Below are 18,985 nucleotides of genomic sequence, written 5' to 3' on the forward strand. Positions count from 1 at the left end.
CTACACGCGGCACCCGGGATCGCGGCACTTCAAAGCGGGGCCGCCGCGCGGCCCCGCTTTGAAGTGCTAATGAGGACATAGGACGTACCGGTACGTCCTATGTCCTTAAGAGGTTAATGCCATACTGTAATGATGTATGTGTTAACCCTTTCTGTTTTTATTTACAGAAAATGTTACAGGTTGTCATGTTGTGTATTGTATAATTAAATGCATATCATTTGGTAACTTGGTCATAGAAAAAGTTCACCCCTTAATGCGATGAGCCAATTAGGCAGCTAGTAGGGGTTGTGTGGGAAGCCCACAGTGTGACTATTATTAGTGTTGACTATTCAGGTCATGTTCATACATGGCAAAACAGCATCTGTTCTTTCACCTGGCGGTATAACAGACATGGCTCTGTCTGAGATGTTCAACATCACCTCAACTTAATTGGAATACGGGCACATTCAGGTGTGCCCACACTCCAATTAGCCATAGCACACAATAAAAAGTACGGCCAAAGCCATACTTTACATTGTGCACACTCTATTTTGTGCGTCCATTGTTCACCGAATAGCGGCTGCAAAAAATAGACATAGCAGTTTTCTGTGCGGCCACATGGAATCCTGTCCGTAGCGTATACAGTGTATGTGGCCGTGATTCCATAGGGGTTGTTGCAATCAGCTGCTGTGATTAAACAACATTGTTTATTTTAAAAAAATACATTGTGTGAACTTGGCCTAAAATGGTATTACACCTACAATCAAAAGAAACTGCAACCGATAGGCTATGTTCACACAACATTTTTTCAGGTCCGTTTAAAATGACGTCAGTCATTTTGAGTCTAAAATAACGGACGTAATTTAGCAGTCTGGCCTCCCCTTGCAATGACTGGTGTTTGTACATTATTTTAGTTTGACTTCAATGCATTGCCATTGCTGTCCGTTAAATCGCGACAAAAACTGACATTATTTTAAATATCAAAATCGGACGCCTTTTCTCTATTTTTGACATTGTTTGAACATAGCCTAATAGAAATAACATTTAACCAGGCCTATACAAACATTACCAACTACAAAGCTCCTCCAGTGGTATAATAAAAAAGTATTCACATACTGTTAAAGTAGGAACTGGACGACAAAAGACAGGTGCAGCCCTGACACTGGCACCCACTGTCCCTGCCTATTTGCCACAACTTCCCTAGGCGGCAGCAGACAACTAGTCGACAGAACACTGAACACTTAAAGGGGTTGTCCGGCGATAAAAAATTATTCACAGAATAACACATTACAAAGTTATACAACTTTGTAATGTATGTTATGTCTGTGAATGGCCCCCTTCCCCGTGTCCCACCACCCCCACCCGTGTACCCGGAAGTGTGGTGCGCTATACATTACCTGTCACGTGCCGACCACTGTCTCCGATCCTCAGCAGTGACGTCTTCTTCGGGAGGCCGGCGGATCTTCCCGAGTGCCGGCCGCCCTCTGCAGCGTCATCCGAAGCTCAGCCGCGATTGGCTGAGCATAACTGTGCTCAGCCAATCGCGGCTGAGCGGCTGATGACGCGGCCACGTCATCAGCTGCTCAGCCGCGATTGGCTGAGCACAGTTATGGTCAGCCAATCGCAGCTGAGCTTCGGATGACGCTGCAGAGGGCGGCCGGCACTCGGGAAGATCCGCCGGCCTCCCGAAGAAGACGTCACTGCTGAGGATCGGAGACCGTGGACGACACGAGATGCGGTGAGTATAATGCACCACACTTCCGGGTCTAGCGTGGGTGGGGGGAAACACGGGGAAGGGGGCCATTCACAGACATAACATACATTACAAAGTTGTATAACTTTGTAATGTGTGTTATTCTGTGAATAATTTTCTATCGCCGGACAACCCCTTTAATGAAGACAAGACAGACAAAAACACAGTGAAACAGCATCAGAAGTCTGGCTAAATAACAATTGGGCAATGCAGCACAAAAATGTATCCAAAAAGGAAGTCAGCAATCAAAAATCTAGAAAGTCAAAAATCCAGAGAAACAATACAGGAACAAACGCTAGGCCAAGAGAGAACTCAGGGTCTAAGACTCTATTGCAGGCAAGAAATAGAGGCATGTGGAGCATTTTCATGAGGCCTAGAGTTCAAACCCCAGGAGTGTTCTGACAACTGACTGGTGGTGCTGCCCGCCAGTCAGTTAATTAAAATTATTAACATCTTATGCCGATCAGCCGTGGCTACATCAGAGGAAAGCAACGCTGCACCCGTCAGTTCATCAGGGACAACATTGGTGTGCTCCCCCCACCCAAAATAAATAATGGAGACAGGACTTCATTCACTCCTCTAGCATATTTAGGCTATGTTCACACAACATAAGTTTTCTATTAATTACGACCGTTGTTGCCGATTTGCAACAACGGCCATGATTAATAGAAAAATTACATTGCACTGCAGTCAGAAGGAATCCTGGCTGGAGTGTATACACACTGCGGCTGGGAGCCCTAGCGGCTGCAGGAAAAACTGACATGTCAGTTTTGTGCGGCCACCATTCGTTGAAAGCACCTCTAAGGTGCCTATATATCCAATCACTTGTGTACAATAAACATCTAATCATATCACAAACATCTTTGTGCGTAAAAAGTAAAAAGGGTATTCTAATACGCAACATTACTGTGCTCAATTGTATGCATATATACAAACATGTACCATGTCATTATAGATCATAACCATATAAACACTCCTATAAACACAACTATGACTCAATATAAGAGATGATAGAACAGAACAGAAAGTTCAACAGTGACTTTACTCAAACATCCGGTATAACGGATACAAGTCTTTTATCTGGGAAGTACCTTAAAAATGGCCACAAGACAGAAATTGATAAATAAGTGCAGATTTCTCTTAACACATATACTTTCTATAGAATGTAACATCAGTATAGTTAAATATTTACAAATAAAGTGCAATAGGCCTTAATGTCACAATAAATAGAAACATAAGCTATAAAGTGGGATGGAGAAACACTAAGCTATGAAGTGGAGTGGCGAAACACTAAGATATAAACTGGAGTGGAGAAACACTGTTCAAGACCTTGATAAGTTACTGTAGTGGTAATCAGTGGCATCATGGTTCAGAGAACCTTTTTAACTTTTAGAAGTCACTTGACACAGTGCCCATATTACATTTATCCTACAGTGGTGAGAAAATAACAAAGGAGTTCGGGCACTTCATAGTGTCCCTTAAAAAAAGTCCCTTTTTGTAGATAGAGGTCCTCTACCACATAGCAAGTAGCATCCATTAGAGTCTCTGCATAAAATACTTATCAAACATCATTCTTTACTAGTGATGAGCGAATAGTGAAATATTTGAATATTCGATATTCGTACGAATATCTCCCGAATATTTGAATATTCGATCCCATTAAAGTCTATGGGAACAAGTATTCGATTATTGAAAAACATGTATTCAACCACTTGGAGGTAAAAACCGGAAGCTGGGGGATTTGAACGCTTATCAAATATTTATCGAATATTCAGCTAACTATTCGATAGATCAAATACCTTACTATTTGATCAAATATCTATTCGATCGAACAGCATTTGCTAATCACTATTCTTTACAAAAAGACAGCAGTAGAAATCATGGTAGTAGTGCACTTTTTAACTCATCCTATAACAATAAGCAGTTTTACTACCACATACATGGTATTATGACCAAGCACTTTTCTTAAATAGTACATGTGGCCAACACGGCACAGCGTTAAAACTTTGTCCCATTAAGCCTACATAACAAAGTCTAAACTGCCTAAAGGGTGCATAACAGAAGCCCTCCAACTTTCCTTACTGGGCACCTCTCTTATGCAGGGCCAAGAGACCTTGCTCTGTGGACCATGAGACATCTGAGCATCCAGTTACTCCTGACTTTGAAGAATGTGGATGTAGAAGTGGAAGCCAATAAGATGGAACATACCCCCTCTGCCAACCAGCTGCCATACTTGTCTCTACTGTGGTTTACCTATTATGCAGGGCCTGAAACACAGAAAGAGAGATGCAGCTACATGGGGGAACACCCAGATCCATACCAATCAGAACTTTTGACATGTCTCTCTGACATGTCAAAAGTTTCTTAAGATGACAGTGACATTTTAAGCTAGCAGCCCTTGTAATGTCCATGCACTAGACCTAAATTAATCTTTACAAAATAAACAAGCACAGACTACTAAGAATCAGAAAAATAAGACAGAACAGTAAACACTATCAGAAAAACACACTAAGGCTCTAACATAAGCAAATAAAAGATAACACCAAGAGTGTGGTCAGTACATCAGGAGGCGTGGAGGAGGCCGTAGGAGGGATACAGCTCAGCAGCAGGACCGCTACCTCCATCTTTGTGCAAGGAGGAACAGGAGGCAAAATGACCTCCAGGAAGCCACAAATGCGCATGTGTCTGCACAAACGTTTAGAAACCAACTCCATGAGGATGATGTGAGTGCCCAACATTCATAAATGGGGCTTATGCTCACAGCCCAACACCATGCAGGATGCTTGGCATTTGCCAGAGAACACCAGGATTAGCAAATTCGCCACTGGTGCCCTGTGCTCTTCACAGATGAAAGTAGGTTCACACTGAAACATGTGACAGACGTGACAAAGTTTAGAGACTCCATGGAGAGCGAGCTGCTGCCTGCAACATCCTTCAGCATGACCTGTTTTCAGGTGGTCAGTAAAGGAGTGGGGTGGCATTTCTTTGGAGGACCGCACAGCCCTCTATGTGCTTGCCAGAGGTAGCCTGACTGCCATTATGTACCGAGAGGAGATCCTTAGACCTCTTGTGAGACCATATGCTGGTGCAGTTGGCCCTGGGTTCCTCCTAATGCAGGACAATGCTAGACCTCATGTGTCTGGAGTGAGTCAGCAGTTCCTGCAAGATGAAGGCATTGAAGCTATGGACTGACCCGCCCGTTTCCCATACCTGAATCCGATTAATCACATCTGGGACATCATGTCTTGCTCCATCCACCAACATCATGTTGGACCACAGACTGTCCAGAAGCTGGCGGATGCTTAAGTCTAGGTCTGGGAGGAGATCCTCCAAGAGACCATCCAAAACTCCATCAGGAGCATGCCCAGGCATTGTAGAGAGGTCATACAGACACGTGGAGGCCACAGACAATAATAAGCCTCATTTCGACTTCGTTTTAAGGACATTACATTAAGGTTGATTTCCATTGATGATTTTTGTGTGATTTTTTTTGTCAGCACATTCATCTTTGTAAAGAACAAAGAAGGCCATTATTACTATGGGGGACTAAGGAGGCAGTATTATTGTACGAGGGCATAGCAGGACTTTATTTACTATATATAGGCACAGGTAGGCATTATTACTATGATGGGGTCTAAGAAGAAATTGCTACTATATAGAGGTACAAGGGCAATTATTACTACTCCTAGGGGCTATGGGGGTTGTATTATTGTATTGTATGGGGACACAGGAAGCATTATTGCTTTGTGGAACTCGAGGAGACATCATTACTGTATGGAGGCACAGGGGGTGTTATTACTATATAGATATATCTATTTAAATAGATAGTGCCCTAAGACCAAACGGGCCCCTCTTTCTGTCCCCCCAAAAATGGATGGTTAAGATGGTTTTATTAGAATGATTAACATAAATATGTGGTACGTGGCACAGGCAAAATGTCAGATGGCGGCATGTCCTAGCTCAGCTTCCTCCTTTATAGATTTTGCCAGGGCCTCACAGGGGGTGGTGACTCCCTGTGGCCAATAGGTTAAGACGAGACTATTAAACTCATGCTCAGGCTATCTAAATCAGTTTCCCTATACATTATAGTTGCTTATACTACTCCCTGAAAGTGTGTTATTAGCGAGAATCTACCCAGTCACAATGTGAATCATTCCCTTCTAAGCAAGAGACCCGACTGGCCAATCTGACGTCACCTGGTGAAGCAGGACGTGGTCTATGTCATTCATCACAGCCGTGTGTGCACATATGGAGGATCGCTACAGATAGCCTGATTATAGTTTTTCTTATCTTGGTCTATTGGCCACATAAAGTCACCACCTCCTGTGAGGTCACTGGCAACATCTATAAAGGAGGATGCATAGACAGCATACGCCGCCATCTGCCCTGTGCCTGGTGACGTCCATGTGTGCGCGAAACTAGCTGCAGGGGTAGTGAGTGTTTGTGTTTTAAACAGCAGGCTCTCATATTTGACCTTTAGGGTGATATTCAATGAATATTCTGTGGCTTTAAATGACTTTTTAAAGTCTACACATACTACAAATTTATTTTAGTCAGTCTAATAAAAGTGAAAGTTTTAACCATCCATTTTTTGGGGGGACAGAAAGTGGCGGCATTCCACTTTTACACCTTGGTCACGCAAATTGTGGCCCTGACCAAGAAGAACAAAAAACCCCAAGAAAGATGTCAAGCTAAGCAACCCTTTGTTACATTAATGTCCAACTTTGCTTTAGCTCCTGTCTTGTCTCGTCCAGACCCCACCAGGCCATGCTCTCTGGAGGTGGATGCCTCAGGGAAGACCAGAACATGCAGCTTCTTGTTAAAGACCTTTTCTCCAGTCAAGAGGAATTATACCAGGGGTCCTCAACTGGCGGACCGCGGTCAGAACCCGGACCACAGCGGACAGCTGTCCGGACCCTGGCTGCGGAGCTGCTCCCTGCACAGTAGGTATCTATGAGCGCTCGTAACGAGCGCTCATAGACACCGAGCGGCAGCGGCAGCAGCACTGACAGAGAGGAAGCCATTGGCTCCCTCCCTATCAGTCATCTCTCACTGGCCGCAGCGGTCACAAGAGGCCGCGCTCCCCTTCTGGTGTCGGCCCCGAGTGACGTTCCTGCGCCGGAGTGCGGCCTCTAGTGACCGCTGCAGTGCGGCCACAGGAAGAAGAGAAGAGGACGCCCAGGACTTAGGTGAGTATAAGTGGTTTCTTTTTTTTATGCTATATGGGAGGGGAGGGAGCACAGGGGGGCTATATACAGGGGGAGAGAGCACAGGGGGGCTATATACAGGGGGAGAGAGCATAGGGGGCCTGTATACTGGCGGAAAGCACAGGGGGGCTATATACAGGGGGAGAGAGCACAGGGGTACTGTATACCAGCGGAGAGCACAGGGGGAAAAAGCACAGGTGGGGCTATATATAGGGGGAGAGAGCACAGGGTGGCTATATACAGGGGGAGAGAGCACGGGGGGGGGGGGCTATATACAGGGGGAGAGAGCACAGGGGGGCTATATACTGGGAGAGAGCACAGGGGGGCTATATACAGGGGGAGAGAGCACGGGGGGCTATATACAGGGGGAGAGAGCACGGGGGCTATATACAGGGGGAGAGAGCACAGGGGGGGCTATATACTGGGAGAGAGCACAGGGGGGCTTTATACAGGGGGAGAGAGCACAGGGGGGCTATATACTGGGAGAGAGTACAGGGGGGCTGTATACTGGGAGAGAACACAGGGGGGCTGTATACTGGAAGAGAGCACAGGGGGGCTTTATACTGGGAGAGAGCACAGGGGGGCTAAATACTGGGAGAGAGCACAGGGGGGCTATATACTGGGAGAGAGCACGGGGGGCTATATACAGTGAGAAAGCACATGGGGGCTATATACTGGGAGAGAGCACAGGGGGGGCTATATACTGGGAGAGAGCACAGGGGAGCTATATACAGGGGGAGAGAGCACAGGGGGGCTATATACCGGGAGAGAGCACAGGGGAGCTATATACTACAGGGGGAGAGTGAACAGGGGGGGCTATATACTACAGGAGGAGAGTGCACAGGGGGGACTATATACTACAGGGGGAGAGCGTACAGGGGGAGGCTATATACTACTGGGGGAGAGCGCACAGGGGGACTATATACTACTGGGGGAAAGCGCACAGGGGGGCTATATACTACTAAGGCAGACGTCTCCCCCCCCCCTTCCCCCGTGTACCTAATTTTAAAGGGCTGGTAAGAGAGAGAAAATGACAGTTTTCCCACTAATAAGCAGCAATTATGTATGTAAATAGTTCAACAATGCTTGTGAAAAGTAACAAAACACGTTTCCTACTGATGTTCAGCTCGGACCTTCACCTGAAAAAAGACCCCGGTAAGTGGACATTCACTAAAAGTTGTTGAGTACCCCTGAATTATAACATAGGAGATTAGGAGCTACTGGTGATTAAGCTGGCTCTGGAAGAGTAGCGCCCTCTCCTGGAAGTTGCAAAATTTCCAATAAATATCTATATGGATCATAAAAACCTTCTTCATCTACAAACTGCTCAATGTCTTTACTCCAGGCAAGCCAGGTGGTCCCTTTTCTTCTCTAGATTTGACTTTGTCATCCACTTCCATCCGGTGGAGAAAAACGTAAAAGTCAGCACTCTCCCACAGGCATCTGAGAGGGACATTTCTACTCTATGAGGCATGGTGGAGGCACTATTGTATGGAGACACAAGGGGAATTATTACTATATGGGGACACAGAGGACACTATTACCATATGGAGACACAGTGGGCATTATTTCAGTATTATCCTCTATTACTGGATAAGCACATTATTTATGTATAGGGCACTATTACTCTGTGGGGGCTCAGGGGGCATTACTACTGCTTTACTATGCATACGACCACACTGGGTTGGGTGGGTGCTCTCGTTTCTCCTGCCTTCTCTCCTTGTTATATCCTGTGTCTCACAACACATAGTCAATATATGTACATACTGGAAAATGAAAATGTGATGCGCAAATAATAACATCCAGCTACTACATGCACCGAGACTTTTTTTTAATAATAATAAAGATAATTAGTTTTATTATGACAAGTTGCTTCTATTTTAATATGGTACGTTAAAGGCCCTGGGGCAATTACACTGTTTGCACTTCTTATAATCTGACTACAGAGGTGCATAAACAAAATAGTATTATATTTTAGATTTATTTTATACACTATTCAATATCTGAATTAAGATTTAGAGCCTTTATAGATACGTCCTGTACAACAGATGTTCGGAATACATATTATTTGGAATAGTGTCACGGCCGCGGCGGCGTCCCGCGTTCCGGGCCGCCGCCGCGACCGCTTCCTGCCCCATGCAGCAGCCGGTGTCCATAGTCGGGGACCCGGCGCTGCTATCACCTCGGCCCCGGGGGGCGCCTCACCTCTCCACGCTCCTGTCTCCCGCTGTGCCGGCCGGCGCGCGCGTCCCCGCCTCCTAGGGCGCGCGCGCGCCGGCTGTCTCAGATTTAAAGGGGCAGTGCGCTCCTAATTGGTAGTTGCACCTAATCACTCCCCTATAAATCCCAGCATGCCCTGTCCCCTGTGTTGGAGCCTCTACATGCTTCCCATAGCGTTTGGCCCAGCTCCCTGTTGTTCCTGTGTCCTGTCCGTTACCTGGTCCCTAGTCCCTGTTCCTGGTTCCTGTTCCCCTGTCGCTCCACCTGTTCCTGTGTCCAGCTTGTCACGTGCTCTCTCATCTGCAGACTATCGCCTGTGCCATCTCCTGCCACGCCTCGCCTGCCGACACCAGCAACCAAGCCAGGGGTAGCGACCTGGGGGTCGCCTGCCGCAGCAAGTCCATCCCGCCTTGCGGCGGGCTCTGGTGAAAACCAGCGGCCCCTTAGACTCCGCTCCCTGGTGAGGTTTGTGCCATCGCTGGTGCCGGTCCAGTGGATCCACTACTCCAGGCGTTACAGTAGGCTCCAACCATGGATCCCGGCGAGGTGCCTGATCTCCGTGATGTCGCCAGAGTGGTCACTCAGCCGGCGCCCGGGATTCCCAGCCAGTCTCCCATGCTGGTACTTGCCGGGCCTTAAGCCGTGTAGCAGTCTGCGATCTGACGAGGGCAGTAGAATGAGTTCGTTCAGGGAGGTAGGCAGGTCTCGGGCAGCGAGCACGTCTCTCACTCGACTAGACAGGCCCTTCTTGAAGGTGGCCAATAGGGCGGCCTCGTTCCAGTCCAATTCAGCTGCCAGGGTGCGGAACTGGATGGCGTAGTCACCTACAGAGGAGCTGCCTTGAGAGAGGTTGAGAAGAGCAGTCTCGGCTGAAGAAGCACGGGCAGGTTCCTCAAAGACGGAGCGAAACTCGAATAGGAAGGCCCGGAGATTGGCAGCAACAGGATCATCACGGTCCCACAGTGGCGTGGCCCAGGCCAGGGCTCTACCTGACCTACCGACAGAAGACCAAGACTCGGCGGATGCCTTCTCTGCCGAGGTGTACCCTCTCTCCGTACCCAAGACTAAGGTCGTGTCCTCTCACCACCGGGAGAACTTACAGAAGGTCCTCGTCCACAGACCCACAGTCCCTTGCCATGTTTTACCGCCTGATCGCCTAGCACCAGTCGTCACCTCCTCGCTTCAGAGAGTACCCTCCGGAAAGACTCATGTTCACCCTGCGCTTCGAAGAGGTATTTTGAAGTGGGGTCATTCCTCGTTGGAGGCCGGGCACCCTGGAGTCCGTAAGACCGGCCAACGGATCTCTCGCCACTACTGGTGGCCTAGTCTGTTTCAAGATGTCAAAGACTTTGTGGCTTCCTGTGCCATCTGCAGGCAAGAAAGAGGGGGAGGCCAAAGGGGGGGGGTACTGTCACGGCCGCGGGGGCGTCCCGCGTTCCGGGCCGCCGCCGCGACCGCTTCCTGCCCCATGCAGCAGCCGGTGTCCATAGTCGGGGACCCGGCGCTGCTATCACCTCGGCCCCGGGGGGCGCCTCACCTCTCCACGCTCCTGTCTCCCGCTGTGCCGGCCGGCGCGCGCGTCCCCGCCTCCTAGGGCGCGCGCGCGCCGGCTGTCTCAGTTTTAAAGGGGCAGTGCGCTCCTAATTGGTAGTTGCACCTAATCACTCCCCTATAAATCCCAGCATGCCCTGTCCCCTGTGTTGGAGCCTCTACATGCTTCCCATAGCGTTTGGCCCAGCTCCCTGTTGTTCCTGTGTCCTGTCCGTTACCTGGTCCCTAGTCCCTGTTCCTGAGTCCTGTCCGTTACCTGGTCCCTAGTCCCTGTTCCTGGTTCCTGTTCCCCTGTCGCTCCACCTGTTCCTGTGTCCAGCTTGTCACGTGCTCTCTCATCTGCAGACTATCGCCTGTGCCATCTCCTGCCACGCCTCGCCTGCCGACACCAGCAACCAAGCCAGGGGTAGCGACCTGGGGGTCGCCTGCCGCAGCAAGTCCATCCCGCCTTGCGGCGGGCTCTGGTGAAAACCAGCGGCCCCTTAGACTCCGCTCCCTGGTGAGGTTTGTGCCATCGCTGGTGCCGGTCCAGTGGATCCACTACTCCAGGCGTTACAAATAGCTGTTAATTTTTACCTTACAATCTAATCTATTGTTTTATATAAGTATTACACCACTGGGGATGCATCATTCAATAATAGCTAGATATCCCTGGTATATGGCATTGTAGTGTAAAATAGGCGTACTTGTTATTGGAAGTGCATACTACTTGTATCCATTTGCGCCCCTCCCCCATGCATAAACACAGACACTTCTAGCTCATGGGACAGAATAGTGTTTGTTCTATTTAACCCTGTATGTAGGGTATAGCTCTATACAATTTCCTTTTGTCATTGGTTGAATTGTGCCACACATGATAAAGTTTTACTTTAAATGTGAACATATGACAATCGCATACCTAAATGTAGGGAAAGTAAAATAGGTGTTTGTTTTTGTTTTTTTTTGCAAATAAACTCAAGTAGCCACATATAATGAGTAAATGTTCTTTATAGGTCATGGGGCATAAAATGCACTTACAGTATGTGCATTGGTTTTAGACTGGCAGCCTTTATTACATAACATACAGAAAGTAATGCCCAAAATGTAAAAATGTAAAGAAGATTCTTTTTCCTATATTAAATGAATGCAGGAGGTATTCATGGTTCTGTGGAGTGAGACAAACATGCTATATGCTCTGCCAATAAACGTTCTGAATGCATTAACAGTTTCCTCTGCTGCTCACCTATTAATAAAAGCTGACAAAGTGCACTGCATAAATAAACTGTACATACACCAGCCTGGTTTCCAGAAAGATGTGCATAGCAATAAATAACAGGTATAAAAAGACCTGTGTTGTTATCCCAGAGGAAAGGAGGACAAACCCCCTTACCCTGGTGCATTTATCCCTACTACATTATGTCATCATGTATTTTAACTACAAAGAAAAAAAAACTGTATAGTCTAGAGTGTGACATGCTTAGAAGGAGGGATCAAATAAATGTAAGTGGGATGCTCCGGAAATGCTGTGATTAAAAAAACAGAGAATGTATGGAAGGAAAGAAAGGGAAGGTTATTGATCATCCTCCTGCTTCTCCTCTATGCGTGTCTATTCCAGCACTGGTTGTCTCTGCTGCATGCTCCCTTTGCATCCCCTCCATATGCCCTTGTGAGATCTGGTCATTATTAAGCAGGATACAGTAACTTCATGAAGCTGTCTCTTCCCTAAATGCCCTTCAGCAGCGGCTGCAGTTCCTGTTGAGAGCACACATGGACTAGGGAAGGAGGAGACTGTGCTACAGAAAAAAAAATGATACTCTAGGGGGAGGGGGGCGAGCTTTTCCTTCCATGGTGCAGAGTTGTTACTGAAAGGACAGGCAAACTGCGGGATCTCCTTTCTGCTGAAGAAGACAAGGTACTGGCTGATCGTTTTCATTAGGCTTTACTCCTTAGCTTGCATTGCCTGGCCAGTCAGACGGGTAGGGAGCTGTCCCATCCTGCCTGGTGCTGAAACTAGGTCTAGTGCATGGGTGATGATTTCTCCTTAGCTATGCTAATCGTGTCATTCCAGGCACTGCCTTTGCATGGCTTGTGTTCTCTTATGTCACTATTCCTGCTTTGCTTGTTATGTCTTTTTCTGCTGATACATTATTTCTTGCATACAGTAGTGTGGGTTGCAGCATGTGCTGTCTTGGAGAACTGTGCTGAGATTTATTGACCAGCAGCAGAGCTGTGCTGGGAATACCGCATTTACTGTTATAGTAATAGATATCTGGTTAATACAAGGTAGATAAGTTCATTCTAGATGATAGTGGTAGCCTTGGAAATGTTTGAAAAATAGCATAAGATTGTAATATGCATGCAATATGTATGTTTAACTTTGTTGGTCCATTTTCAACTCTACATGCAAATGGGTTCCAATGGTACATATCAGAACTGCTTTTTAGGATATTAAATGAGTCATAATGTGCCAGTCTTTGAAGTACCAGTAGAGGGAGGCATCAAGCTGTGGTATATTGAGAAAATGACAGTTCTTATCACCTGCAGTGCAGGAGTAGGACTTCTCTGGGATATCATTTGTTGCAGCCCACTAGGTTGTGCAGTGAGGTGGAACACATTCTACTGCAAAGAGTGATTTTGTATTTTGTTACTTATTAGTTTGCTATATTGGCTGTCAAAACACAAGACTGAGAAGTGTGGGGCATAATACTCCTAGTGACATTTTGTTCCTTTATGCCAATTGTGAAATGTGGAGACAGCAGGGAACACGAGCTGCATTGTGATATTTAGACAGGAAGTCTAAGAATGCTTTAGCAATTGTGACTTGCACTTGACCTCATTGAGATAAGATGCATGCTACTTGGCTTTCTTATTTTGTTTTTGTGTAATGCTAACATTTTAGATTAAGTATATAAGAATACTAGTGACTAAAGTGGAACCAGTGGAACCAGGATGCCTCACCTTCAAATGTCCCTTTAGACACTTCCTCCCAGACAATGTAGACAGTCCTGTCCAGCTGCTAGTAAAAACCACACATAGGACACACCTTCAACAGTACAAATGTCTTATGTGTAATAACAATATACTATTAAGAGAAATTGTAATTACACACTTATAACCACTGTCATATGATATGCATTTATGTACACAAAATGTCCAGTTAATACATTACATTTTGAATCATATTGCGCTCTACAAAATCAAACTATTTGCCATGTGTGTGTTTTCTTGACCTCAATTGATTCATTGTTACATTGAAAGTATGTTAGCTCATTTCATGTTAGGTGGATTTTAAAATGAACTGTAACTTGGAAGACTTGCACCACATTGGTTGTTATTTTATATCAGTAGTTACACATTAAAGCAGGGTAATGCAGGTGATGAGATGGGGCTGTTAAAGGTAATGTTGCCAATGTGAAGCTATGTAAGTATATATGTTTTCATTTATTCCAGGCTACAACACGAGAGTTGACCTGCTTTTCTTGCATGTAATATATAAAATACACTTGACTGGAAGGAATCAAAAGCCATCAGTATGGATTTTGTTATGAAGCAAGCTTTGGGAGGTAAGTGCAGTCATTTCCTTGTCAAAACCCTGTACATTATGTCGGAAACTTAAGTACAATGCGTCAATTGCCAAAGCCCCTCCCCTTTTCTCTATATCTCTGCACCATAAGGTAAAATACCAGAGTCACCATTTGAATAGCCAAAGGCAAAACGTTTGAGTAGGTTGGGAATATTTTCTGAAAATTTTGCCAATAATGAAGTCAGAAGACAATTCTGCATTCATCCAAACATTATACTACATCTACTTTTCACTTTGGAAATGGTTCCAAAAATTTACCCAAAGTGATGTCATATTTTCTATTTGTCTTTTTTTAATCATTTCTTATTGTCAAGTTTGCATTACAATTAATAACTGGCCCATAATGGATAAGCTAATGAAATATCTAATATCTAATAATATCTAAGTCAAGACTGTACCCTATTTTCAAAGCTTACAATGTCCAGGCATGGTATCAATCATTTTATCAGCTGCAATTAAATCTAAATCTTTAATGTATAAGTGATTTTCTTTCTCTTCTCGGCTTTCTACAGTTAAGCCATTTCATTTGCTTATTAATCTTAACAAATGGTGGTCTAGCTCCAATGTCCATATATTTCATATGTGACATTGAATGTGTGGAATGCGTTCCTCCCTCAAAGTGCCTGTCAGATGTTTAATTGAGCTTTACTAAGATGCATTTTAATTTAATAATGACGTGGCTGTTTTGTAACCAAGTCTTAATTACGCACTTTTTTGTTTTAATGGAAAGCAGCATACAAGTCTATCTTTGTGTTAAACGCAGAGTCGATAATTTAGAAAATTATGTATTTGTTTTAAAATGTAATTCCACTGTGGTAATTAGTACCTTCATTTCTGCCAAGATCACCAGCACTTTCCTGGACAATCACACACTGCAGCTCTTTTCAGCAGAGCAAGACTGTGCCATAGATATGGCTGTTTGCTCTTGTGTTCTAGGTGCAGTATTAAATTGTGCACTGCAGTATTTTTGCCTACTTTAAATTATGTTTCGCACAAATCCTTTTTTTAACAAGTAAGATAAATGGATTGATTGAGATCTGCTGACTGTAGAAAAACAATCTGGTCGGACCTGAATAGGATTGAATCCATTAAGCAGACTTAAGATAAAACCATTCGTCAAACCCTTCACTTAGAAAACAGCTCTATCGATAAAGAAAATGATTAAAACTCAGTGAACTGTGGTTAAAATGATTTTTTTTTTATTTCCATTGATTTATGCCAAGGGGGTTGTTGAAGGTTAAAAATAGGAAAATTAATTTTGTTGTTATGTACAAGGTTTTTTTTTTTAAATATAAGTTTAAAAAACAGGTAGTGAAAATCATGGCATTGTAATGTTCTTAGCAAGTCTACTATTATAGTTAGCCATTTTCAAAAGGTTTAAACAGAAGTGCATTTCTGTATGTTAAGAACATAATAGTAGCTTAGGTGTTGCCACATCACAATAAAAACACAGATCCAAAAAAGAGACACAAGTTAAAAAGTGCTTTTTCATGCTCACATATACTAGAACTTAATATTCAATTTAATATGATTTTTTTTATTTTGTTTGGTTGCAATTACAAACATGTCAGTAGGGAGCATCCTTTACCTTTTTAGTGACTATTAGTGTCTGCCTATCCCTTTTGCATCTTGGTGGCACCTCTAACTCCTCCCTTTGCATCCAACTCCACCCTTCTAATACCACAAAATACTGACAATTCTGAATCCATTATCGATATCATGGAATCTTAAGTTATAGATTGTCAACATCAAAATATTTCTAAAATAAATATGTTTATGATTGATCAAATTGGTACTGACTTCTTTAATACTTTGGTAAACTTCAGCTTTTGTAGATTCAAAGCAGTTTTCAAAGATTATTAACATCCAGCTGTATTGCCAAAGCCTAGGCAAACCTCCCCATATCCTTTTTTTACTCCTCTAGCAGCTTCTCCTCTCATGTTACAGCTTTGTTCATATCATGCACTGTTCGTTTACATTCTGTTCAGCTAGTTTCCTTTCCCAGCACACCCAGTGGCCGGAGGGGGAACTGCAGTGTATACGTGTTACAGGCAAACTGCAGTTTCTGCTGTCTGTATGTCTGTTGAGTGTGTTACTGCATGTGTCTGTCTGTCTGTCTGCATTTTACTATGTGTGTGCCTGTCTTTGTGAGTGTGACTATGTGTGTGTTACATGCCCCCCGAATTGCTTTCACTTTGAGGGGGTGCAGACCACTCCAAGGCACTGTCCTTGGCTTGGTTCTGGGGGAGGGGAAGTCAAGGGGAAAGGTGTCCTTCGAGGTGGGTAGGGGCTTGTGGTGCTGTCTGCTCATGGATGCTGTCCTCCGGGGTGCGCGGGAGAGGGTGGTACGCTCATGGTGTGGGCTAGGGTGGATGCTGTCCTCCAAGTGTGCGTGCCGCTCCTTCCCATTGGGGATAGGGTGTACTGTCCACACTGAACGCTGTCTTTGGAAGGGGGGCAATATACTTACCTGTGCGTTGTTACCAGAGATCACCTGTCTGGTCATGTGATCCTCCGGGCGGCAATCTTCTTTCTTCTGTAAGGTTCAGCATCTTTACTTCTTCTGGTTACGGTGATGTGAGTGACATCACCATACCTGTACTGTGCCTCCACCCGGCTCTCCTTCTTCTCATTGGCAGCAGAGTACTGAACCCTGATTGGTTGGTATGCGCTAGCCAGCCAATCAGGGTTGTTTGCTCAGATGCCAATGAAAAGAAGAAGGAGAGCCAGGTGCAGACGCAGTACAGTGACATCACAGTACTCAGTCAGACCAGCGCATGCGTAGTGTGAACCTAATTGGATCACACAGCACATGCGTCAGAATTTCTTTACAACATGTCACTGTACTGGAAGAAGAGAAGATGCGGGATGTTACAAGAAACTAAAAGATCGCAGGCCGAAGGATCACCTGACCAGACCAGCAATTTCCCAGGGTGGGCAACTGACAACATATAGGTATATTAGGAAAGGTTAACCCTTTCCATAGCTTAGTTATCAATGTTCCCCTTTAAGATTTAGTTATTCTTTCTACTGACTTATTTATTGTGTTCTACCACAAAACACTTAAAATCATAACTAGAGATGAGTGAATCTCGAGCACACTCAGCTCCGTTCAACTCAAGCATGCAGCATTCAATTACTGGTGGCTGCAGAAGTTGAATGCCAGGGAGTAGGGATGGTACGAACCTGAACTCTCGGTAATGATTCCCGCAGTCTGCCCGCTCCGTGCAGCAGGCGGATCCAGCGGGAGGACGGCCTGGAAAACTGGGATACAGCCATAGCCATAGGCTGTATCCCAGTTTTCCAGGCAGTCCTCCCGCTGTATCCGCCCACTCCACGGAGCGGGCAGACAGCGGGAATCTGATGCCGAGCGTTCGGGTTCATACGAACCCGAATCTCGGAGGGTTCGGACCATCCCTACCAGGAAGTCTTGGAAAAAATGGATACAGCCTATGCCATATCCATGTTTTCCTGGCAGCCTCAGGGCTGCATCCTATTTCTGCAGCCACTTGCAATTTTTTTGGACTTGCGATTTTTAAAACTTTTTTATTTGGAATGTAGCTTACCTTTAAAGAGGAAAAAACATTAGGCCTAAAAACAAGTTGATTAAAATGTATACATTAAAGCATGACTGATATCAGAGACATGGTGTCATGATCATGCCTGAAAAGGCATCAGTGCCACCCTCTGCGGCAGAGATTCGACCTCTGTGCCAAAGACTGTGCTTTTAGCCTTAAGTCCGTTACTGGTTTTATTATGTTCTTTGCTGTTGTCTTTGGTAATCCGTTCCATGTTTCTTAGTTCTACCTGCTGTGGCTTTCTCACTAATTGTCTCTGCTGTGTTCTGATGGACAGGTCTCTTCACCTCTGGTTTTCTGTTTTTCTCATGCTTATACTATGAGCTTTGTGTCCATGACTTTTTTCCCTTATAGGTTTCTCTCTCCCTTCAGTCTGGGCTCTTGATTGCTTTTTCCAGCTTGTCTGTTCATGGCCTGTTTTTTGCCATTCTTTGTCTTTTGGTTCTGGGCCTTGATTTGTCCCCAGTGTGCCTCGCTTAGTCCTCAGTGTGTCTCGTTTAGTCCTCAGTGTGCCTCGCTTAGTCCTCACTGTGCCTCGCTTTGTCCTTAGTGTGCCTCACTTAGTCCCCAGTGTACCTTGCTTTGTCCTTAGTTCATCTTGCTACTATCTCTGGCTTTTGGTATTCCATTTACCTTGTTGCATCTCTGGCTTTCGTCCTCCATTCGTTTGGTCCTCCGTTCCCTCCTGCCTTCTTGGTCCCGTCCTTCTGTGTGTCTTTCTGATTTTGCCTTCTCTATTGTCATAGTACCTTGTTTGCCCTTTCTGTCACTATCTCTGGCTTTCGGTACTTGCTTGTTTGGTATTCTCCTTGGCCTGTTTGTACTTCTTATTTTGTGTTCTGTATTTTGTTTGTCTGTGTTTTGCACTTATTTGAGTCAGGGGCGAATTAACTTTATTATAGGCCCTGGGCTGTTCACTAAGCCGGGGCCCCCCAACCCCTCTGTTACTATGGCAGCACTAGTGTGGTACTTATAGTACAGGATAGATAATGTCATGATGCCCTGATTTGTGCAAAACTGCGGTAAAAAAAACTGTGATTTTTTTTTCCAAATAATGACAGAACTGTAGTCAGGAGACAATACACCACTGAAAAAATGTCTTTTTGGGTGGCCATGGGCCCCCTAGGAGCTCAGG

At 45.2% G+C, this 18,985-nt stretch overlaps 1 protein-coding gene across 1 annotated transcript in view; it reads left to right on the plus strand.

Moving 5' to 3' along the window:
- The first annotated feature begins 12,423 nt into the window (after window positions 1-12,423).
- Window positions 12,424-18,985, plus strand: part of CPLX1 (complexin 1) — a 188,961-nt gene continuing 182,399 nt past the window's right edge. Inside the window, exons 1-2 of the mRNA XM_069964377.1 lie at window positions 12,424-12,601; window positions 14,140-14,252. Coding sequence (XP_069820478.1) covers window positions 14,222-14,252 — 31 coding nt within the window. The 5' untranslated portion in view covers window positions 12,424-12,601; window positions 14,140-14,221. The remainder of the gene's footprint in view (window positions 12,602-14,139; window positions 14,253-18,985) is intronic.

Source organism: Dendropsophus ebraccatus, chromosome 3, assembly GCF_027789765.1.
Source record: "Dendropsophus ebraccatus isolate aDenEbr1 chromosome 3, aDenEbr1.pat, whole genome shotgun sequence".
Lineage (NCBI taxonomy): Eukaryota > Metazoa > Chordata > Amphibia > Anura > Hylidae > Dendropsophus > Dendropsophus ebraccatus.